Genomic DNA, 25,667 nt, shown 5'->3' with positions numbered 1-25,667 from the left:
AATTAACACATAAAATAAAATATATATTTGATTATTTTGAATTCAATTAGGGATATTAAACACGTTGATAAATAAACAAATTCTTACGTACGTGAATGTAAACAGATAGAGAGGATTTGATACAATACATGAATATGATCCGAAACAGTATTCTTAAGTTATTTTAGGGTTCCATTTTTTTTAGGTTGTTGAAAAAGAATTATCTGCAACAACCTATTATGATTATGTATTACGAGTAACACATAGTTATAATGATAAAATTATTTTTTCTTTTTTTGTCAGCCGATAATAATTTAAAAGAAAAAAAATTAATATTATAACAATGTATTACCTACCATATATAATTATAATAGATTGCTGATCATGAAGGTAACGTTTCCTTGGAACAACTGACAATGATTTTCATTATTTTATAATACAAAAGTCTTGTTGAATTCATAATATTGTGAATAACGCGGCCTCACAGACCATATTCTGTTTGAGGGTCAACATGGATGTTTCTAGGAAGCCGCTAATTAACATCAGAAACAGAGTGAGAGAGTGAATTGTCATATAACACACGCAAGCTCTTACGTTGATAAAATCCCGTCGCATCCTCACACCTATATATATATATATATATATATAATTCCCTCAGCTCTCGCCAGCAAAGAAATATATATACACGTTAAAAAAAAAAAAAAACGAGAGAGGAAAGAAAGATAAAGAACTTGGCACATCATATTCTTTAATTTCTTATCCTCTTTCTCTGTACGTCAACCTAGAGAGACCATGGAAAATATTGGTGAGGAGGAGTACAATAAGCATTACTGGGAGAACATGTTTTTCCAAACCCAAGAGTTTGACAGGTAATTAATTAGACGATTCATTCATTACATTGCAACAAATAATAATTAATCAAGTTAATTCTTCTATATATATATATATATATATGAACTTTAGTTATAAGATTTATATATTTAATTAATGTTATATTATGCAGGCGGGCATTGGGTGATCATGCCTTATCCGGGTACTACGATTCGAGCTCCCCGGACGGTGCTGCTTCATCGGCGGCATCTAAGAACATTGTCTCCGAGAAGAACAGGAGGAATAAGCTCAACCAACGGCTTTTTGCACTTAGAGCGGTGGTCCCCAACATTACTAAGGTATATATGCATATGCACCCCACTACCTTATCTGGTTAATTATTAGTTGATTAGACATTAATTATTACACTTTATCTTTTTTATAAAAATAAAAATAAAAATTAGGGTTTAAATTAAGGAGGTAGGTAGGTAGCTAGCACTAGTTATTACACTTAATTATACTATAGCAATTGTTAATGATCAATTAATGCGTCGGTTTGGTTGACATGACATGACATATATGTACGTTAACGTTACGTACACAGATGGATAAGGCTTCTATCATTAAGGATGCTATTGAGTACATCCAGCACTTGCATGAACAAGAGAAGGGAATCCAAGCTGAGATCATGGAACTTGAATCTGGGAAATTGAAAAACCCTAGCTATGACTTTGAGCATGATCATGACCTGCCTGTTATGCTGAGGTCCAAGAAGAAAAGAACAGATCAGCAGCTATTTGATTCTGTCAGTTCAAGAAATTCCCCAATTGAAATAATTGAGGTATATATAAATATAAGTATAAACCCCTCTCTCTCTCTCTCTCTCTCTTGTATGATTGATATTATTTAATATAATATATCCTAAACTGATGGGGTTACTACTTTTGTTTTAATATATATTAATATGAAACCAATCATGAATTGGCAGCTCACGGTTAAATACATGAAAGAGAAGACGATAGTGGTGAGCTTAACATGCAGTAAAAGGACAGAGACAATGGTAAAACTGTGTGAGGTGTTCGAATCCTTAAAGCGGAAGATCATCACAGCTCATATAACTTCTTTTTCAAGCACGCTTTTGAAGACGGTCTTCATTGAGGTCTGTCTCTCCTTTCCCTCTTCTTATTAATATTTACTTCTTTAATCTTTGGTTTTATATTGATAAATATTTGTCAAAGTATTGTGCCGATTAAATTAGAAAATATAAATAATTAAAAATAATTGCTGGGTTGGGGCCAACATGCTAGTCGATGAGGTTGAGGTTAAAGTAATTAGGACAAAAAAAATCCAAAAAAAAAAAAAAAATAGTAATTAGGACAAGAAGACCAGTAAATCTTGTGCTTTAAACAAAGATAGGATAAAATTTAATGAACTTTATCTAATTACGGGTACAAGACTTTTAATTTATAAAATAATACAAAATAACCCTTTTATACAAATTCTGTTCAAATCACTAATGAAAATCCAAAAAATAAAATAAAAAACTATGTAGATCAACCAACGACTTTTTGCACTTAGAGCGGTTTTGGGTGATGCTTTGAGTGTTTGTTAGGGTTACGGTTCATGTATAGTATTTTAGTTTGCAGAAGTTGGTGTGTGGTAGTTCGGTGATAGCAAGGGTGCGTCTGGTTCTTCTGTTGTTGGTGACTAAACGGTGTGATCCATTTGGACTTTGGTTGTGCGCACTAGGTTGTGGTTGTTTGGTTTCAAGGGCGCTGGGTTGTATGGTTTTTTGGATTGATAATTGGGGTTGCGATTAGAATTAACATGGTGGTGAAACTTGGTTAATGGTGGTTCAAATTAAAGAGCATGGTTTTCTGGATTTTTTAGGTTTATACTTCGATTTGGGTAGAACCACATTCGAGTCCGGATGAACTGGAATAACTCATTACTAGTTGGTCCTCATGTTCGGTGATATTGTTTTATGAATTTAAGTTGGGTTGGAAATTTCAAAGTACATGATTTTTATTTTAATTCATCCATCCTTGGGACTCCATGCACAGTTTAGTGAAGAAATTATATGATTGATAATCTTGATTCTAATTTTTTTAGAGGATTTATTCCTTGTACTAAGGAAATAGTTGACACAGTTTAATTTCTACTTTTACGTGTTAGAGGCAACAAGGGATAGTATACCCCGATTTTATTTATATATTTTTTAATCAATTAGATGTTATAATGAAGGGTTTTATGTTTTTATAATGAATATAAATAAGTTATATTTATTTGTTTTTTGACAAAAATATAAACCTTGTGTTTTTTAAATAAAATTCTTAAGATTCAGAATACTAACTAATTAATAATTCAGAAATAAAAGATTCAAATTCAGGATGTAGAAATTAAGGAGAATTTGAAAGAAGGAAAAAATAAAATCAAAGTGGTCCCTTAATCCCAAAAATGTCAAACGACACATTCAAGAATCATTCATGGAATTGATATATGCCATTGATGATATTTTTTTAATTTTATTTTTTTCATTGTATCTGGACTTGCCTGTCTGCATCTTGTGCCAAATGCAATTATCCAATCAGGAAGGAAAAATTGAAAGAAGGAAAAAATATAATCAAAGTGGTCCCTTAATCCCAAAAATGGCAAACGACACATTCAAGAATAATTCATGGATTTAATATATGCCTCATCGATGTTATTTTTTTAATTTTAATTTTTTCATTGTATTTGGACTTGCCTGTCTGCATTTATTTTTTAAAACATTCCAATTGATTCATTACTTCGCAACTAATTCGATTTGGGATGTATTATGAGAATAAGGCTTTAAATTCTTTTCAAAAACGGTATTGAAAAGGATCGAACATATATACTCTCACCTCCTCAATTCCTTGACATCAACTGAACTATATGTAAAGAACCTTGAGATACACCACCCCAAAAGCTAGCTCAAAGGGTGAGAGTGCCCAAAGTCTTATAAACTCCACATTAGTTGCTCATACAACCAATGTGGGACTATAAATCTCAACACGCCCCCTCACACGAGAGCCCATTGGGCTTGAAGAGTGGAAGATGCAACAGGCCCAGCCAACCTGTGCTAAGAAAGTCCACAAGAGAAAGTGGGCGGCGGCGAGGCTCTGATACCATGTAAAGAACCTTGAGATACACCACCCCAAAAGCTAGCTCAAATGGTGGGAGTGCCCAAAGCCTTATAAACTCCACATTAGTTGCTCATACAACCAATGTGGGACTATAAATCTCAACACTATACCATCATTTAATATCTAATTGCATCTTGTTTCAAATGCAATTATCCATTCATTGTTTGGCCATTGAAAGAACGGATTTAACATGTTTCTCATATCTCACGCGAGCCAAATATAATTTCTGGGAAATTTCCAACATTTACATTTAAGGAAATGAATTTTATTTGGGATCAATCTTTGTTATTCTAAAGAACACAAGTTTATGTCATTTTAAATGAAATTGTTATATTTTAGTGCATATTTAGTGACTTTTTATATTCTCTCTTATCCACACACAGAGAGAGAGAGAGTATTATAAAGGAGAGAAGAAGATAAAAAAACCAACAAAAGGTCATGTTTGAATTGTTTTTTCAGAATTAAAAACATTAAAAAATGTTAATTTGATAATACCTGATTTCTAAAATTAATTCTAAAAATTATAACTATTTTTTAGTTTTTAATATCAAATTTATATAACATATTTCAGTTATTTTTATTTTGTACTTTGACTTTTAACTGTAAAAAAAAAAAAAAGCATTTGATTAATTATTCTACAAAATAGTTTTAAAAACAAAAAAAAAAGTAGAATACAATCAAACAAGCATAGTTTCACTAAAATGACAAAAAGAAAATGACAAATAAATTTTGTTTAATCTTATCTTTTTATTAATAATTACAATAATATCATTTTTAAATTTTTTTTAGTTTTAAAGTTTTACACAGAAAACTGTAAAAATAATTGCAAATCTTTAAAAACAGTAATCAAAATATAAATAAAATAATATATTTATTATGATTAAATTAGTGAATATTGTCATCTATTTATTTAGCTATATACATTTTATTACGAGATAAAAATACTTTTTTAAGTTAACTACTAGTAAGTTAAATTTCCTTATGAGTGATTCTAAAATAAGACATTACTAACGAGTGCATTTTGTGTTGCTTTGTTTCAAAACTGTATTTTCAGGCAGATGAAGAAGAGAAAGATCTTTTGCAAATAAAAATCCAGAGTGCCATTTCAGCTCTTAATGATCGACAAAGCCCAATGAGCATCTGATGAAGAAAAGACATTGGTGGTGTTTGGTAGGAATATTTTTTTTAGAATCATGGGAAACTCATATTGACATTTTAATATACCCATGTTTGGTACATGAAAAGCAAAAAGTTTTCCAGAAAAATCGAAATCCTATGATTCACTTTTGTGAAGAAAAAGACCATCCTAAAATACCTTCTGAGAAGTAGTATTATGTGAATCCCATTGAATGGGAATATTTTGTAATTTTCAAGGGACAAGAATACCCTTGAGGATGTGTTTGGTACAAGGGTATCACAAAGATTACTCGTAAACTTTCTTTAGTAATTGTCAATTAACATATTTGGTAGAAGTATTAAAAATTAATTCCCGGATATTCAAGGTTTACCGGTAAAGCATTTTATAAAGAAAAGTTATTGTTGGGATTACCAAAAATTAGGTGGTTTTCATGATTATCGGGAAAGGGAAAGCAGATCAACATATTTTTGAGACAATAATACCCCCAACACACATCAATACCCGTTGAAGAATATGTTTTGAAAAGTTAAGGTTAGTTTTGTAAAATCATCATATATTTAATATACATTCTCATCAATATTTTATAAATAACCAAACATACTGTTAGAAAAATTAATCCAACATTCCTAGGAATATTTTGGCCTACCAAACAGTTTTTTTATAACATTCTCAGAAAATTTATTTTCATATTATATTTTCAGAAATCGTGATTCCCAGATAAAAAAAATTTCTCCTCTACCAAATGTTCGTAGGAGTTATCTTTTTTTGTTCCTATTCTTGGAATTTCTCTTATCAAATTCTTGGAATTTAGAAACGTTTCTTTCTAAATGCATGTTATATAAATTTAGTTTCCTGGGAAAGTATGCGACTTTTCTCCCTTTTCATCTCCTGCCTATGTCAGATAGCGTCTTTGTAAACTTCATTTCACTTATATCTACCATAAATTTGCATTTTCGTATTTTCCATGATAAATATCGCTTTGAAAGCAATTGAACATATCAACTATTAAATAAATTATATTAGTCTACCCGAACATAAAGAAACAATTACTGCCATTTATATTATTAAATATTGACTATATAATAGAGAATGAAAAATAAATTTATTAATATATTTTAAGATTTAAAAAAAAGACATGATATATATAAGTTTCTCATGTCATCAACAAATAATCTAAATAAATTGAAATATTTTTTTTTACGTTATTAACGTAACTTACCTGTAAGTATTTAATCATGTGCATAAATTTATATTATAAGTTAACAAACAAATAAAATATAATTGAGTTATATAATAACTAAATTTTGAGGTTTAGTTTTTGTGTTATGAAAAGTGCTAGACAAACAGAATCCTTTGTTATAGTTTTTGACATAATGATTTTCTTTTTGATACGTAGATGATTTTGATCACTTTATTTCATTTAATAATTATTCTTTAAAAAATATATTTCTAAGGGCTAAATTTAGAGTTTTACTGACTATAAAAAAAATTATACTTTTACTCACTCAGTATCGGGGGATAAACAATATGTTTATTAAGTATAAGTTGTGAAATAATACAGAATTATTAATTAAAAAGATTGAAAATATAGATGTTTAAAAAGGATTTCTTTTTAGTTTTAAAGAAATAACATTTTTTCCTATCTAAATCAAAACATGTTTTTCTTTATTTCTGAAAAACAACTTTAGCGTTAAAAAATTTCAAAAAAATTAATCAAATCCAAATTTTTGCAGGGGTTGAAATTTTTCTCTGAATATGACACCGTACGTCTTTGATGCAATTTATCATATCGTTATGGTTACTAATTGAGTTAACTTGTTTATTTTACTCTTATTTTATATTTGGAGTTTTGTAGTTTAGGGGCATAGTCCCTCACCAAAAAAATATATATATTTGGAGTTTTGTTTATCAAAAATAAAATCTAACCATAAAATTAAAAATGTTGGTAAAATCTACTTAATTATGAGACAATGGACGGCGGCTCAATTATCAATCTCCTCCTCCACTAGATATCTGTTCACTACAATACACGGACACATTTTTTTTTAAAAAAAATTACGTGTCGGATACCGACACCAACACGCTCCAATATACACGGTCAATTTTTCGACACGTTTGGACATGTATTTTTGACATGCGGTCAACATTTTTTGACACGCAGTCAACACTCTGACACACTTTCAACATATTTTTTTTTTAAAGGTCTATATTTTATTTTATTAACTAAAAATGAAAAATTAATTTATAAGTCAATTTTTTTTCAGTTATGGAATTTGACATAAAAATTTACTTTTGCTTTATATTTCTGTTATAAAATTTAAATATTTGATTGGTTATATGACTTATTATGGACTGTTTTATGTATTACACTTAAATTATATTATATATATTAAAAATATTATGTAATATCAAAACGTGTCCTAACGTGTCAAAATATGACATTTTTTATAATTAACGTGTTAATGTGTCGTATTCCGTGTCCCGTATCGATATCGGTGTATCATAGTCTCTCCTCAACTTGGCCGTTCCTCCATTGCCTAGTTCCCAACGCATCACCTACAAGAAAGTCGTCCGGGTTTTGCCCAAACTCTTCCAAAGCCAACTGTTTTTTAAAATAGTTAGCCTTTTATATTGTGTGGTTCAATTGGTCAGAGCACCGAGAAACCGCGGGTTCGAGCCCTTTCAATCCCATTGGATACAAATCCAATAAAAAAAGACATCAATTCATTTCGTGTGTAGAAGAGAATCAAAATAAAAATAAAAAATCTCATCCCTAACACGCTCGTTATACTAATAATCTATCATTTAACATAATAATATTGAGTTGTTTGAATAATATGATTTCAATTGATAAAATACACACTTTTTAAGGCTAAATCACTGTTTTAAAAATTTTGGGCAAAAGAATTGGCCAATTAAAGTTGATTAGATAAGATTTTTCAAACTAATGCAGTCAAACATGTCACTTATACTTACGAGACTAGTTCCGTCAATGATACTAACGAGACTTGTGCCACGTCAGCGCCACGTAGGCAGTCTCGTTACCGTAAAACTTTGGAAGACCATAACTTTTGACTCGGGTATCCAAATCAGATGATTTTTTTTATTTCACATAACTTTCCAAGATCTACGCAATGACACCTCATTTGAAATATTTTATCTCCCATGGACATAGTTTGAGTTTGCAACAATAGTTCCACAATTACAAGATCATTTAAATCCAGAAGATTCTGAGCTCTTTCCGAACCAACACCTTGAGTTGCCGTATGTGCCATCTTTTGGATTTTAAACGCTCTTGTAATTGTGGTATAATTGTTACAAATTTAAACTATGTTTGTGGGATATAAAATATGTCAAATGATGTGTCATTGCGTAGATCTCGAAAAACTATGTGAAATCAAAAAAACAAATCATCTGATTTGGATACCCGAGTCAAAAGTTATGGTCTTTCGAAGTTTTACGTTAACAGGGCTGCCTACGTGGCGCTGATGTGGTACGAGTCCCGTCAGTATAAGTGACATGTTTGACTATATTAGTTTGAAAAATTTTATCCAATCAACTTTAATTGGACAATTCTTTTGCCCAAAAATTTTAAAATGTTGTTTTTCCTCCACTTTTCATTCGTTATTTGTTAAGAGTTAACATCATTGCGTTTTGACACTTATAGCATATGCAACATTACATAATTTTCTTCGCAAAGAATGTTATTATAATGAATTTCCATTGAACGAAGAGACAAATCTTTATCTTCAATCTCAGCAATTAATCAAGAAGATAATTTTTGAATCTATTGCTCAAACTCAAGAACAGGTTTTTTTTTTATAATCGATATTAATTATCTCTTTGAAGCGAATCGGATCTCGGTATTCCCACGGGTCACAGGTTCAAGCCGCCTAAAGGACTAATCCGGAGTTCGGGGCGTCTCGAGGATTAAGGTTTTATAACCCTCCCCAAAATTATATTTGGTGAGAATCGAACCATGGTCCTTCCCACACTACTCAACTTCATTGCACCAACTGAGCTATTATCATTGTGTGCATAACATTAACTTTTAATATGTAGAGAAATGCTACTTGGGAATAAATGAATATACATCAAATTATTATAAGATTGAGAAAATTATATTAAGTTTTACTTTTTTATATTAATATAATTGCATCTATTTATTTCTTGACTATTGTAGTTTTGAATGTTTGTTAAAAATTGATATAATTTTTTGAAATAAATTCACATTATCATTTGAGTCTAGTAAATTATAATAAAAAATTATTGAAAATACAATTTTGTGATATCTTGATTATAATAAAAAAGCTATTTTTTAAAATTATTATATTTCTAAGTAACGTTTTAAAATTTACGATTTTTTTGAACTTAAAATAATATTTTAATTCTTAATTGAATGCACCCGAAATTATACTCACCTGCAATATTGCTTGAGGTGACACGAGTTTAAACTTTAAACATAAAAATAAAAGCTTTCCTTCAACTAAACATTCGTATTTTGTGTTAGATAACAAAATTTATTTTTTCTTATTATTATTGTTTTAGTACATAAAAATTTAAATAGGGTTAAACACTAGTATTTTACCGGGACAAATTCCTCATCTCTTTGAGAATTGTTTAGTGGGATTACATATCTCCCACTAGTAGATCGTAGTAATTTATTATTAATTTTAATACATAATTGTATTAGTTCAGAAAAAGTATTTAATTTATTTCATAATTTTTAATAATAGAATTCTGTACTTATTTAATTTTTTAGCTATTTTTAAATTTGATGAAATTTTAATTATTAATTTCTATAAGAAAGAATTAAACATAAAAATTTTCAGTAATGTCACGCAAAGTTTTTATTTCTATATATACAATAAGAAAAAATACTTGTCATTTTAAAAGACATAGTTTTAAGCCATTTTAAGTGAAATTATTATGTTTTAGTAAATTTTTATCTCCTCTCTCGTTCACAAAATCAACAAGAGAGGTTGAAGATGAGTGAAGGTAAAAATCTACCAAAACTCAATAATTTTATTTAAAATGACATAAAATTACATCCCTTTAAAATGATAAACACTTTTTATATAGAGTTTTTATTTCAAATTAAAAAATATTTCTAAATTTTCATAAATATTTCTATAAGAACATCTGAACCCTATATAGTAATTGATCCAATAAATAGGAAATTATATTCTATACTCCGGTTGTATTGTCGAAAACTGAATACTTCTTTTATTAAATTTGAAAAAAGTAATATAATTGACTTTTATTATTTTAACCACTATTTTATAGTTATTTTCACTTAAGTCTCACTTTTTCTTAATTTTAATAAATGAGTAGATAAATATTTTCGTATTATCAAAGATACCGGTTAAGAATAAAAATATTATATCAAATTTTTGTCATTGATTGTTTACATCTAAGGATTTATATATCTAATAAATTAGAATAATTAAATATAAATAATATGATAGTATAATTTGGGATATGATAATCATTTGATGTCGATGTCAAATTAAAAGATTTGATATTAAATTCTAATAGTAAAATTTTACCAATGATTATAATTTATTAAAAATTATTATTTTATTAATAATTATAATTCAATAAATTATAACTATAATATTGATGAAAATCAAAATCAAATGTTAAAATTTGATGTTTAACTTTTTAATTTTACATCTGTGTGAAAAAAATAAAATAAAAATCCCACCACCTATAATTAGCTCGATGTAAAATAATCCCGAACAATTAATAAACGTTGTGTTCCAAAACTCGTTAAGGCGGAGCTAGGGTTCGGGTTGGGTCATCGCGACGAGCTGAAGAACTTGTGTTCCCATATCTAATCGTGTTCGTGTTCGTGTTGGTGTTGGTGTTGGTGACCGTGGCCATGGATTCTCTGTTAGCAAACTACGCTTCTTCAGACGAAGAAGAAGAAGAACAACAACCTCCGAAACCAACCCCATCTGTTCTACCCAAAACGACGTCGTCGTCGTCGTCTCCTTTCTCTTCTCTTCCTCAGCCCAAATCATCATCATCATCATCATCATCATCTTCTTCTTCCCTCTTCCAATCCCTTCCTCAACCCAAACAACCTTCCCCTGCAGCTGCAACTTTGTCCAGTTTCAGCGACACCGCTTCCCTCCCCAAACCCAAAAAGGTTGTGCAATTCAAGCCCCCAATTATCCCTTTGCCAAACCCTACCCAACTCGAAGACCATGACGACGAAGAAGAAGAAGAAGAACGAAACAGAAGAAGAAAGTTGGAGTCATCCACTCAAACCCGATCGGTGGAATCATTCCTGTCCGGCATTCCGGCCCCCAGTAACACTGCCACTCTCGGTGTTCAATCAAGTTCCAGTTCAGGCAGGAGATCCATCCTCCAAACCGATGCACCGACACCGACACCGGCGCCGGCACCGGCGCCGGCGTCTAATTCTGGTGGTTCTGCTATGGAGAGCAATGTTCCCGTTGATCAAATTGCTGTGGGTTATGATAATTACCAATATGACACTGAACAGTATGTTAGTTACGGTAATTATAGTTCGGGTATTGAGCCAGAGGCTGCTGGCACTTCTACTTGTTCTTATGGAAATAATGATGATAGCTATGCAAGCTATGGTGCCTATGAGGATTATGGACAGTATGCAAATAACTGGGTTGATGGGTCGGCGGAGGCGTCTGGGGTTAGTGACAGTACCGTGAGAATTCCTGGGAAGAGAGGTAGGCATGAGGTTCCCTCGGAAATGATTGAGGTGAAACAAGAAGAGTTAATTAAGAATCGGCCAAGAGAGGATCAGGTTAAGCTAACTGGGATAGCTTTTGGACCCTCTTATCAGGTATTGTTTACTTGTGTTTTCTCATGTTGGGGTATTCCTTGTTGTTCATATATTTATTGTGGTTTCTTTGAGACTTGATTAGATTAATTCAAGTTCAAGGCGAACAACTAACTATCAAGCTACGATTATGAGTGTTGGTTTACTCACCTGTGTGCTTTTTATGTATGAGTTTTAGTTGATTTGGAAGAAAAAAAATAATGTATGAAATAATTTGTGTGCCTCGTCGAATCCTGCTTGATGTAAAAATATATTCAAGCAGTGTAGGAGATCCGGGTCAAAGGCAATAGGGGGGGCTGGTTTTCTGGTTAACAATCTGGGAATAAAAATAAATCCCAACTAGTGAGGGTGTGGTGAGAACAATTCTTGTACACAACCTTACCGTTGTATATTTGTAAAGACTCTAAAGAGGTTGCTTACTGGATTCAAACCCGTGACTTTTCAGTCACAGAGGAGCAATTATATCATTACCCCAAGCTTGCCCTCTTGATTAACAGTCGGGGAATACAGAACAAGAACTGAAAAATGTCAGTTATTAAGAAAAATCTGAACTCCCTTGTTGCAGCCATAAAACCATTCGGTATAGCACAGAAACCATAAATAAAACTAATTCTAAATCTGAGAATAGATCTCATTGTAGCTATCAAAAATAAACTGAAAAGAGTAAGTAAAATACAAAAATAATGCTGATACATGACCCACACTGAAGTAGGATTGTAGGACAAACAATATCCATCTACAACAGGAGATGATTTATGTTTGTATTTTCCTGTTCTAGATTTTAGCCCTGTAGAAAAAGGAATAGGAATTATTTGCTGGATGATGTGTAAAGGCAAGGCACATGATGCTTACATTAGTTCATGAGGCAGTGGTCAGGGATGCAGGGTAGAAGGCTTCAGACTTAGGGTCCATTTGATTTGTTTAAAAGACAACACAAAAAAATTGCACTTTGTTTGATTTTTAGAATGGTATAAGTACTGAATAAAAAGTAGTCCAAGGGATAGCACAAAATCCTAAATTTTTGTTACCTATTGATGCGAACCTTGGGAGAGCCTCACCCCAAAAGCTAGCCTATGAGGTAAGAGAGCCAAAAGTCCATATAAACCCCACATTAGTCACCCATATAACCAATGTGGGACTCAAGTCTCATACCTTGCAATTGGATCGTAACATTCCACCACACTCTGCAGTCGTCGAGCCCATGTGGGCTAGCTTTGAGCTAGTCTTTTACTAGCCGTGGGCAAACATGGCACTGTCAGTGTCACTAGCCGCACTGCTCGATTGCAGCTTGGAGACATAGTGAAAGACTCTGATACCAATTGATACGAACCTTGGGAGAGCCTCACCTCAAAAGCTAGCTCATGAGGTAGGAGAGTCCAAAGTCCATATAAACCTTACATTAGTCATTCATATAACCAATGTAGGACTCAGGTCCCGTATTTTGCCATTGGATCGTAACACCTATCCACAGCACAAAGAGAAAAATATCAATAGCCCATGCGCCTTCGTTTTTCACAGCTTTATTGTATGCAAAACAATGCAAAGCACAAAGGGTTTTATGATAAACTTTGCATTATTCTATCTACTACTTATGCATATGAAATGGCTTATATCACAAAAAAATTTAGTCCAATGTTATTGGTTATCAAACAACTTAACAACACAAAAAATTCTCGTGACATAACCACCTATGCTCTATTGTTCTGTTTGTGTTGTTCCTTAATATGCATCAAACGCAATCTTGGTGTCCCATGTTTTTGTGAGCAGCAGAGGAAATTTATGGCTAATAGTTTTCAAAATAGACACGGTCATTGTTTTATGATTGTGATTTGGTGGTGATGACTGTTGGGTACTAAATTTTAGCTCAGTTTAGTGGATATGTATTTTGGTGATTGAAAAAAGGGTAGACCTCAGAGTAGGTGGAAGGATGACTTTGTTGCGTCAGGGTGGTTAGAAACACAATGGTTAGGCAGCTAAGAGGAAGCTGTGGATAATATATAGTCTGTGCCTGTTAGGAAGCAGAATGGTGCAGGTAGTCTTCATGTTTCGGCATCTCTGTCCTAGCCACTAAGGCAAAATAAAGGAAATGGAATATTTATTATTCTGTAGAAGATAAAATGGGATATATTTGACTATCAATTATTCCAAAGCATTAGGAAATTGGACCTATTTGATCATCAATCTCTTGTCGTAGAAGTTTGTTAAAAATGTTTAACTAAATTTCGAGATGGAGGAGTTTCCCCTTGAGCTATATTGTGTTGGAAATCACTAATAAGGTGACTACACTTTATTTTCTATACCATTATTCTACACCTCCCTTTTATGGGAAAAAGAAGAGGCAGAAAAAGTGAAAAGGAATTTATCTCTCCTTTTTCATTTTTAACTTCAGAGTGTGTTGTCAACTTATCATCTTTTGGATGCCTATGTATCAACAAAGGAAATCTTTCAAACAGGTGTAGGCTTGAGTCTCTTTTTATGTCCATCAAAGGAATTATTGGATAATATTATGGGTCTGTTTCTATTCTGAATTATTGGAGGTTCATTTTCTATCATAGCTATCCCTGCAAAAAATTTCATAAAAATTTACAAAAGAAAGCCAAGAGGATTGTAATCCGTGGGTGCCAACTTTACAACCGGAGGCACATAGAAAACTAAGCTAATGGCAATGGTGACAAAAAAAAAAAAAATGGTTAATATATCTTTCATACCCAAAACAGAGTTTGAGGTCCTGTTGCTCCAAGATTCAAATCTTGGTGAAATAGGAAATCTTGTTTTGTCGGCAGTTACTTGAGGTTGTACAAATGTGGTAATTTTCTTTCTACTCGCTAAGAAGTATGTTTCTATTATTATTTTGTATTTATTTTAATTTTTTCTCTTGTAGCCTGTTTCGGCAAAGGGGAAGCCTTCAAAGCTGCACAAGAGGAAGCATCAAATTGGTTCATTGTTTTTTGATATGAAACAAAATGAAATGAAACTCGCCGAGCGACGAGCAAAGGGCATGCTTACCAAAGCTGAAACACAAGCAAAATACGGATGGTGATTTGAGGACAATGCTGTTGTAATTTTATGAACTTCCATTGGAGCGTGAATTACGAAGTGGATGTTCTCGTATGTAGCTGCAGCCCTTGTGTTTCACTGTTCTTTTCAAATATGTATACGTTTGATCCGTTTTTCAGTGCAAATGATGTATTTCTATCACAATCTGACACTAGAAGTTTAGACGGTACAAGTTTTATCCTTACGATGAATAAAACCATTTTTTTTTTTTTTCATTTATAGTTAATCCTTGTTTTTGGATAAGCTTTAAAAATCATATGCATTCAATAAATTGAAAATTGATCAAATTTTGTATGAAAGTGGTGATTTAATGGTGTAAAGAACTCTTTTCTAACCGTTTTCGATGCTTTTATTGGCCTTATTTGCTCATCCATATTCATGCTAAAAAATGAAATCAAAATGAATTTTTAAGCACTGTCATAACTTCAATCCCATTTGTAGAGATGTATAGGCCACAAGACATGTTCAGTGATTCCGAAGAATCTAAACATTATCGAGCAACCAACATCCTCTCACCTAAGAAACACCAAGCTATTTTCTAAACGAAATTACCTCGTCTCTTTTGGTTTGAGGAAAATAAAAAAGTAAATTTTATTTATCAAATAATTTTTGCCCATAAATTTTATACGCTTCCTCTCGCGTAGGTTCCATTACCATTGATATATATTGATATATATATAAAGTGGATGATGATGATTTGATTTACGTGAGTTGCTTTTTACGGGCGACAAACATAATTCATCTTCAAAAAAAGTTGGCAACACATTCTTTGATATTATTTTTTCGACACTCTTTATTATTGGGTGAAATCTTATTCTGGTCCCCCACTAACCTTAGTCCACTCTTCATTACTGAGATTAGTATGTGATTTCATCTAATAATATAGAGTACTAAAAAGAAAGTACTAAAGAATATTTTAGTAGCATTTCATTTCATCTTAATATGCTTTCGTAACATCTGATTCAAAAAGCATGTGAAAAGCCGCAAAGCTACGCTTCATTACGATGTGCTCAAGTAGTCAAGTCACCTCCATTTCCGTTTAAAATCCTAATCATCCCTATATGGTTTATAAAGTTAAGATTCAGATCCAACAACAATCCACAGGACGACGCATTTTCCCATTTTGATTATATCACTTGTGTTGTTCACTACAATCATGCATACAAATTTGTAATAATCCACAGAACGATGAATTTAGTCATATTTTTTCCCTGTGAAACTCCATAAGTCTATGACTAGAAAGAAAGTCTGGTCAAAAGGTTGAGCCATTGAACCCAAAGAATGAGCGCTGCACCAGAAAACGAATAGAATTAGATCTAGAATGTCAAGTAATGAACATAGATTACAAAAAGCTGTAGCTATGACATTCATCTCATTGAAAGGAAGCTGTTTGAATAGGTGTTGTTGACACATCCACCATGATAACGTTTACAATATGCTTCAGCATATTCAAAATAATAATTAAAAAAAAAATCTCAGTTACAGACAACTCCTTTATGAGAAGAACACTACAGGAAATAGAAGGCCACATAACGATATTAACAAAATGAATTAGCAAACAAATTTTCTCTGTTATTACAAAGTATTGCTAAACAACATCAGAAATCAATCTCCACTTAAATAAATTGTATTACCTATTTTGTCTCCTCCAACAAACATTATAAGAATCATAATTGAATTGAATGAACACATAAGAAACCTCTAAGTTCAAAGAACCAAACCGTTTCAATATATTAGGGAAGAGAATTAAAGAAGTTAGAATGTATGAAATTGCTTCACATCAAATAAGAATACTTCAAACAAGCTGAACAGTTTCGACAGGTAGTAACCAATATTGGTTTGCAATCTTCTCAGAATCATATAAGCTAACCAGAATAAAGCAGCAATTTACCTGAACATCATAAAACTTGATATAGAAACGCGAGCTATCAATGTATAGCTTAGTTTGAAGAATTTCTGCAATTGTAGAACTGAGTTTCCCATTAACACTTGGACCAATGCCCCCAATTGAGATCAGTTCTCCATAAGCAGCTGGCTCTTCAGTGCCACCAAATGCAATAGGCACCCCCCCATTCAACAAAATCATCACATACTGAAGCATTAACCAAAAAATATAAGACACAAATATATGACGAATTATACTAAAAACTAAAATAGCAGAACAATTATTCAACAGTAGCCCATCAAATTAATGACTCAAAAACCAAACAGATAAAAGCGTTAATAGCTAGCACTCCTGTTGATGGCAAGCAGCTTAAATAGTTTTCATGGCATAGATAAAGTATTGGTATTTACACAGTAATTTTATCGAACAGTTGGTGGTCAAATGTAAACAAAATTAAAAGAGAGTAAAGATGGGCCTAACGGATTCGGGTTTTCCGATGATCTTTGCAACAGCTTTGGTTGCATCTCGGAGAATGTCAGAAGCAACGACAGGGTCGACGGGCACGTTTGTGAAGAGGTTCAAGGTTGGCATTGCCTTCTTCTTGCTGCTACACACACTTCAGGATAAGCTCTCTCTCTCTCTTTCACACACCACCAACTATGCTGTGCCTATCATATTATATTATTTATTTTATCTATATATGTTTATAGAGCTAGGATTCTTTGACACCAGTGTCAAATTTAAAATTTGACACTACATCTTCTGAGAGTCATTAGATCTAAAAAGATCAATGGCTCTGATTTATAAGCATGTGACACCATTGATATTTTTAGATCTAATACCTCTCAGACGTGGTATCAAAATATCTGCCTCATGTTTATACGTGTGTGTAAAAATTATACTAAATGTAAGAATATGAAATTTTATACTTATTCTTCATCATTGATTTACTTTACATATATGCTGAAGTGAAACGTTTCGTAAGAAATTAAAAATGGATAATTTACAAATGATTTGCTTCATGTTTCAGGGTTTTTTTTTTGAATTTTTAAAGCTTATTTTATAATTGTTGAAATTTGCATTAGAATGAAAAATATTAAATTTTATTAATTCTAATGTTTCATAAGTCACGTGAAATGAATAATAACCCTTAAAACAAAAAGATTGAATAATTTGAGTTGACTCGGCTCGGCTCAGTTTAAAGCTTAATTTAATAAAAAAAATCGTTTTGTGTGTTACAAAATAAACTTGTATATAAAATTCAACATGAAAATCAAGGAGTTTATTTGTTATTTACTTGAAATGAAAATCCTCAATCATCTAAGATAATTTTCAGACTTGTTAACGAATTGGGATAAGAAAATAAAAATCAAAGTATTTTAAAACATTTATTGCATTATAAGTACATAAAACATTCAACACTTGTTTGTTTAAGTAACTTAAAATATTTCATAAAAAATATTAAATATTTTTAAGTATAATATATTAAATATTCTTTAACCAATATTTAAGTTTTCTTTAGAAAAATTCAATAAAATAAATAAAATTACCAAAAAAAAATTCCGGGTCAACTCCTACTGAGTTGAAGAATATGAATTTGGCTGTCATAAATCCCGTGCTACCAAGTTCTTCAATTGGTTAAATATATTTTTAAGAAAATGTTTTCCCTTGAAATGGCATCATTTAATAATTAGTTTTGTAGTGAATATATTTAGTTTCTTTTATTTTTCATAATATTTACTTTTCATATTATAAAAATATTAAGAACTTGTAAGAGGACAAACTCTGCTGGCGCAAAACTAGTGAATGATAATAAAAGGATCTTGAATATCTGCTATTCCCTTGGAAAACACATCATGTCTATAATCTAGTCCGCTAGTCAAATTATTTATAAAGAAAAGGGTTATAAAAGGTTGTGGAAATAAATTGACGTTTCTTTCGAACGAAGAAATAAAAAAGCACTCTGTTTACCCAAAAAAAAATAAAAAGCTTACTCTTACAACACCCCACCCCATAATAACACTAATAAGTAATAACATTGCAATACATTATACTCTCATATTCAATGGGGCAAAATTGTCTCACTCACACAAAAAATAAATGGAATTTATTTTTTTTCTCTTTTTTCTTTTAGTAAATTTCACCTTTTTTTTGTGTTGCATGAAATAATTTTATCTTTTATAACACGAGAAACATATTGCTTTTTTTATATATATGCATATGCAAAAGAGAGCCATTAATTTTGTGTTTAAATTAGTTTATCTTAAGGAAATAGCTTTTATAAGCAAGCTTTAAACTAACTAATTATTTTTAAAAATAAGTTAAGACAAATATACACTAAAAAGTAAAAAGATGATCTGATGAAAATAATACGTTTTGTTATTCAAATAAATTAATTATTTTTTTAATTTGTTTCATAGTGTCTCCATTAAATAAAATAAGAAAGATGAAACAATACTAATTTAAATATTTTAATTAAGGGCTTGATATTTATCATTTTAAATCACATAAGTTATGTCATTTTATAAGAGAGATAGACACAATAAATGAAAACCATGGGAGAGAAAGTGGGTGATTTTTTTTAATTTAAATTTTAAATAAATAATATTATTTTATGTCTATTTCTTTCTTAAAATAACATAACTTTATGTCATTTAAAATGACAAACACTTTTCTTTTTAATAAAATAAAATACAATCAAACATGGTTACATTTTCTTAAAATTGAAGCTATTTAAGAATATTCTCAGTCCTTGTACATCAGCATAAACAAAAAAATATTTAAAAAAAAGAAGGAATATCATCTACTCGAAAAAACAAAGGGAGAAATCGATAAATTATTGCATATTTTTAAAACGCCTAGTAAAATCGTGATACCTTCATTCATATGTTAAAATTTAACCTTTAATCTGTATCAAAATAAAGTAATTAATCTTTAATTAATGACAACACCACACTGACTGAGGATGCTAAGTAAGGCAATGAAACTATTTGATCGGAGAAATAAACAACTTAAAACTCCATGCGCATGCAATAGGAACCAAGGAAAAAAATATTAACATGTAATCCTGATGCTTATCTACCTAAGCCGGTGAGGAAATAAATGGGCAAGTATCGTAACATTTGTCTTGGCTTTCGAAGATATACTCAGTGCGTCTATCGGCTCTCACTAGCTCAATAACACATTAGGGGCCAAAATTTAAGCAATGATAGTGACTGGCAAGGTAAGAATAGTTGGCAGTGAAAACCTAAAATAACAGATACAAAATATAGTTTCATACCCTGTAGAGACCACCATTGAGCTTTTAATCAATGCAAATATACATTTCGAAACTAAACATCCTGAAAATGGCTAATATTTCATTACATTTTCTATGGCACTAATCAACTCTTAGAAACATTAAAAGTTACCTCATTACATGTTGATATCAGATAAAAGAAAACGTGCTTTTGGTGGCTTCACAATACATAGCAGCATTAATTCTCTTCCAATCAGACCCAATTAGAACACAAATTGGCTCAAAATGGAGTCCTAGTGAACCAAGGGAGACCAATACCATTTTAAAGTCTGAAAGTACTGTATCCTCCTACACCAGAAGATCCATACCCACTGAAGGATTGTGAGGACAATGAAGATGAGGGGTACGATGAACCGCCCAAATGAGAGTAAGACCTCGGACCTGCATCCAACCTGCTGTAACTACTAGCGACAGGTTCTTTGTAGTTGCTTATAACTTCCTGTAACAAAGGAAGACATTTAAATCAGCAAAAGCGTACTAAATAATCCATTCTTCCAACATGAACTCATACCTTGATAGTAAGTACCTATCAAATGTCAGTATGAAGACAGAATGACTAATATATGTATGAAAGACAATACATGAATCAGTGTCTAAATCATATCATGCCAAACCTTAATTCCTTAAATGATTAGTAATACAGCCCAGTATAGGAGGGAGCCGGGATATAATAAGGTGCTTTATCAGCATAAAAGTATACATAACATGTAGCGACAAAAGTTAAAAGGAATACATAGCGATTGGTAAATCTACTAATTTCATCTGATAATAGATGAATTTAGCCAAACTCAGAAAAAAGAAGTTCTCACATTTTTGTTCAAACTTGTCTGCTGAATGACTATATTTACTTAATGGATAATAAATCTTACCTATGAAAAATTAGTCCAATGATCCCATCCACCACTTCCCATTAAACCCTGACTTAGCGAGAGTAGGGGTGCGAATAATCCTTAAACGCAGTCTTATCATTACATATTTGCAAAAAGGCTATTTCCCGAATTCAAACCCATGACCTTTTGGCAAGAGAAAAAAGAATTTTTAAAGGATTGGTCTTATTCAGGTTTTAAGGGAAAACCCAATATACATCCAAACATAATGGTCATATGTACCCCCCTCCCCCCCCCCCAAAGAAAAAAAAACAATTGTCATGTGTTTTGACTTTCGCTTGAGATGCTGCCCACTTAATAATGCTCTGATTAGTTTTATAGTATTCATGAAAATTGGAAACTAGCATGTCTTTTGTCCGATTTCCACTACTACCAATAAAGCAAGAACAAAAATGCCCAACTAAGCTTGACAGATGAAACCATCTTCGTTTCTTTCATTTCCTACTTCATATAATTTAAAATGGATTCATCTTTTAAGTGTCAATCTTTTCATTCCCATTTTTACTACTTATCTTTAGATTCTCCTATTGCACTATAAAATTGTAAGTAGTATAAATTTTTTAGCCAAGATTAGGTACGGTGACATCAACTATATGCAAGAATAAAAGCATTCTAACAAGTGAAGCATTAATACCTACAAAAAATAAATAACTAAGCAAAGTATATGTCAAGAGAAATCTTCTGTATGCATTACCACTTGCTGAAAAATCAATTAACCTATCTAAGTATGCACACATGCTTATGCATATCTCATTATCATACAAAAGTAATGGTACCAGAAAAGGGTAACTTTCTTTTCAAAGGAACAAGTTTCCTACCTGAATCAATTGTTGTGCTTTTTGAACCTGAGACGAGGTGCCTTTTATTTCCACAATGATTTCATCAGGCACCCTGCTCTCCTGCACAGTCAATATGGCTCCACTAGTACGGCGAATGTAATCAATATTAGACCCTTGTATTCCAATGATGTCCTCTGCATAAGACAGTGGAATTTGCATTGTTTGTATTACCTGATAAGTGGAAACAATAAAGGAGGGTGGGAGTTACCATCACTATCAACCAAGAAGATATACAATAACTAAAGGGAAAGAAGACTGAGGTATGACCAAACATGTTTTAAGTGGAAAGGGAGCATGTCTTCAGTTCACAGTATTGAAATTTGACATACATCATTGTGTATGACTCACTTTAAAAACTTAAAATGATAGGTGCAAGAGTGCATGTAGAAGAACTCAGAAGTTAATATTAGGCCCGAAGTCCCGAATGCTTGGCCCATCCATCTGTTACTCCTCAGCCGAGTCCCTTTACAGCCAGTGCTTTGAAAGTTTACACTAGGAGGGATAATTTGGGGAATTGGGTTAATTAATTTGTTTTTTCCATTAGGGTATATCCCAGGGCTGTAGGCATCGTAGGGGACTATCTCGATTGTGATTTTCTGCTTAAGTTCCTCTGTTGACAGAGGTAGGAGCTGCTGCCCTGTAGGAGGGGAAACTCTCGTAATGACCCTATAACAGTCATAAAATCCCTTCTAACCTTCTATCAGAAATAATAAAACAAAACTGAAGACTATTTTCCTATATTGTGTGGAGAGTCCTAAACAGTTATTGTCACCTTTGAATTTAAAATTTGAACCACATGAAAAAAACGTATAATAAAATGCCTTACAGAAACACTTAAAAAATAATTGTGATACATGGATATTTTTTAAACAATTGTTAAAAATAGACAAAAAGAAGGCAAACAATGACATTTGTCACATTTCCAAGGAAGTTTTCATATCAAATAGAACGCAAATAAAATATGGGTGCTTAAAATTGCTAACCGTAGTAACAATAGGAGCACCGATGCGACTAAGAGCTGAAGAACGAAGACCAGAAAGTGAAGATTCTTGCCCATATAGAGACATTGTTGAGGAAGGGAGCAACGAGTCCAATTGACTTTCACGGTCACCAAAGAAAGAATCCCTTTTCGTTGAAAGAGGAACATCAGCAACAATGCTAGGTTGTGAAGCACTACGCAGCGATGGCTTGTCAGTCCAGGTATCTGTCTGCCGGTCATGGGAAATTGTTGCATTGTACTAAAACAAAACGAAGAATTTGCATCTTAGAGCCAAGATACAGTAAAATCAGAAAAAGATAGCTTTTGCATTTTCTTTGATGATATTCAACACATCAACAAAATAAAATAGCAGTCCAACATACAGGATTTAGGCATAATTTATAATTTGGAAAATATCAAACTTACAGTTTTCTCAAATAGGGGAAGAACACTATGATCAACCAAAAACTTCCTTAGGTGCCCAATTACTGCTTCCAGAGCCTTAAAAACCTTCAATGCTTCTCCCTGCAGTTCCACAATCCTCTCATCAGCAGCAGCATAAAATGGAAGCTCATCTGTCAAAAAAAAAGAATTGGCATCGGAATTACTTCCATCATTGAACAAAAATAATACAGTATCAGAAAAAAAGGAAAAGCTCATTCTCATTAGGAACATAGAAGCAAGGACAGAGCTCTTAAAATCCAGTTAAATTGAATTTCACAAGCAAATTAGGCTCAAAATGCAAGCATTTGGCAACACAATCTAACTAGGCTCAAAAGTGACGGGGGAAATCCAATAGTGTTTAGTATGATAAAACCTGTTTAATAATACTATACTAGGCACATTATCTTACACAACTACTATATGCATGTTCGAAAATTGCCACAGAAAGCTGCATGCAGTGAGGAGAAACATCCACACACAAGCACCTAGCCACTACATCCAAAAGGTAAAGCACTGAAAAGACAGGTAAACCAAGCACTGGAAATTAGAGATACAATTCAGCACACTCTACATTTTATATAACGTTAGTCAGTCGATATGAGAAAGAATACAAAAAATCAATAGTTGCTATTAGGAAATAGAGGGAACATCATAGAAGTATCATGTATAATTAAAGAAAAGTGGCAGCAAGCATACCTCCTGTCAATACTCTAACAGAAGCACCGGTATTTTCCTGTATAGATTTAATTAATGAGCCCTGCTTTCCAATCAAATTGATAGCCTGCGTTGAGGCCACCAATAAACGGATGGAACAATATGTAACTCCAGCAGCTCCTGATGTTTTATTCTCATCATTAGTTTCTGATAATCCCCAGACACGTTTAAAAATCCTTATTAAAGCATCCATTGCAGGAGAAAGAGGTGCCTCTGGCTCTTCCTTCCCCGTTATGAGTACCTAAAAACAAAATTTAAACCACGTTGAGTATAAAACAGAAAAAGATACACAAATTAAATAAATGCCTTCATCTAAGTAATTTTTTTTGAAAAAGCCAGTGATATGGATACAAGCACCATCTGCACAGGATATAAACCAACTAAACCATAGAGTTAAGTTCCATTAACTTTGGCAAATTCCAACCTAAATTGAAATCTGCAAGCTAAGGAAACTCAACAGCAATATACGCCATGTGACACATTATCACAAACTATGCAGAAATGAAATTTGAATCGAAATCAGCATGCATCCCGTAAGCATCCAAGTCCTATAAATCACAAAAACTATCCCGCAAATGATATCTTTAAAATACGAAACCTTGAGAAATATAATAGTAATAATATCTTGATAGCGAAAACGCATCACAATATAAATGAAGTGATGATCAAATCGGAGCTGAAAAATGAAAGCAATGTGTTATTAAAGGACAGTAACGCATGGAGCTTAAACCAAAATGGGAGCTTAAACCAAAATGCGAGCACAAAATTTAACTTAAAACGTTTGGTTATAATAATAATAATGGCTACCTACCTTATAAGCAATAGTACATACGAAGCTACATTTGAAGGAATGAGACCTAGCAAAACCTAGTATAAGTAGAAAATCGAAGAACAAACCCTAGAAAGATGGTGAAGGGAACACTCACTATTCGATCAGGAGTGCCGACAGCACCGTCGAGAACGCGAATTCGAGCTCGAGTATCTTCGCATATCTTCTTGATGAGCTCACCCTTGCGCCCGATGATGCTCCCTACCTTGAGGACCGGCACGATAAGCCGGAACACGCAGTGACCGGGCCAACCAGGCCATCTCTTCTCGGTGGAGACAGCGCCCGCGGATTCGAGTTCTTCGGTTGACGGTTTGGCGTCGTCACCAGTTTCCTCTGTGAGGGCGGCGGCGCCGGCATTATCCGATGGTAGTGGTTGTGAAGCGCCGTTCTGGATTGGGTCCACGTTGGCCATAGGCGAGTTTCAGGTGAAGCTTAGGTCTTTGCAGAGAATCGAATGGAAGAAAAGGGTTTATAGAAAGAGTTTCAGTTATTCCTTTCCGTAAGCTCTGAAGTCTCAACCCTTAACACCATGCTCACGTGCTTGTCACCTGGTATCTGCCTACAGATTTACTTCAAAATTGCTCCAGTTTATTTATAAACAAAAAACAAAAAACAAATATTAAAGTGTGCGTAGATAATTTTTTCTTAATAAAAACATTAAAATTAAATATAAAAAAGTAATCCATATGAAGTAAGTAAAAATTGACAAACCTAATTAAGTTCTTATCAGGTTGAAAATATTGGTTAGTTTTGTGATTTGTTCAAGAAATAAAATATGAAGCTTAGGGCCTGTTTGGTGTGACGTATAATAC

General features: G+C 32.4%; 4 protein-coding genes across 5 annotated transcripts; 2 read left to right on the top strand and 2 right to left on the bottom strand.

Moving 5' to 3' along the window:
* The first annotated feature begins 726 nt into the window (after positions 1-726).
* Positions 727-5,380, top strand: LOC133305520 (transcription factor bHLH35-like). Of its 2 annotated transcripts, XM_061505765.1 has the most exons (6): positions 727-848; positions 983-1,148; positions 1,394-1,554; positions 1,606-1,630; positions 1,778-1,948; positions 5,011-5,380. In XM_061505765.1, exons 1-6 carry the CDS (start codon positions 772-774, stop codon positions 5,098-5,100), a joined length of 690 nt encoding a protein of 229 aa, XP_061361749.1. In that variant the 5' UTR covers positions 727-771; the 3' UTR covers positions 5,101-5,380. The 2 variants fall into 2 exon arrangements, with proteins under 2 accessions (XP_061361749.1, XP_061361748.1); XM_061505764.1 differs by having other exon boundaries at positions 1,394-1,630.
* Positions 5,381-10,860: 5,480 nt separating this feature from the next.
* Positions 10,861-15,173, top strand: LOC133305448 (suppressor protein SRP40). Its single transcript, XM_061505674.1, has 2 exons — positions 10,861-11,926; positions 14,805-15,173. The coding sequence occupies exons 1-2, from the start codon at positions 10,979-10,981 to the stop codon at positions 14,961-14,963; spliced, it is 1,107 nt and encodes a 368-aa protein (XP_061361658.1). The 5' UTR covers positions 10,861-10,978; the 3' UTR covers positions 14,964-15,173.
* Positions 15,174-15,970: 797 nt separating this feature from the next.
* On the bottom strand, positions 15,971-17,544 carry LOC133305455 (uncharacterized). Its single transcript, XM_061505684.1, has 3 exons — positions 17,346-17,544; positions 16,872-17,072; positions 15,971-16,268 (listed from the first exon to the last, which is right to left on the bottom strand). The coding sequence occupies exons 1-3, from the start codon at positions 17,454-17,456 to the stop codon at positions 16,233-16,235; spliced, it is 348 nt and encodes a 115-aa protein (XP_061361668.1). The 5' UTR covers positions 17,457-17,544; the 3' UTR covers positions 15,971-16,232.
* Positions 17,545-20,140: 2,596 nt separating this feature from the next.
* LOC133305436 (RNA-binding KH domain-containing protein PEPPER-like) lies at positions 20,141-25,377 on the bottom strand. The gene is made up of 6 exons (XM_061505658.1): positions 24,953-25,377; positions 24,009-24,267; positions 23,295-23,443; positions 22,873-23,127; positions 21,869-22,060; positions 20,141-20,602 (listed from the first exon to the last, which is right to left on the bottom strand). The coding sequence occupies exons 1-6, from the start codon at positions 25,265-25,267 to the stop codon at positions 20,426-20,428; spliced, it is 1,347 nt and encodes a 448-aa protein (XP_061361642.1). The 5' UTR covers positions 25,268-25,377; the 3' UTR covers positions 20,141-20,425.
* Positions 25,378-25,667: the final 290 nt, after the last annotated feature.

Source organism: Gastrolobium bilobum, unplaced genomic scaffold (assembly GCF_033153095.1).
Source record: "Gastrolobium bilobum isolate Gb01-03AN ecotype WA unplaced genomic scaffold, APGP_CSIRO_Gbil_v1 utg1221, whole genome shotgun sequence".
Lineage (NCBI taxonomy): Eukaryota > Viridiplantae > Streptophyta > Magnoliopsida > Fabales > Fabaceae > Gastrolobium > Gastrolobium bilobum.
This window is presented reverse-complemented; position numbering and strand designations above follow the sequence as displayed.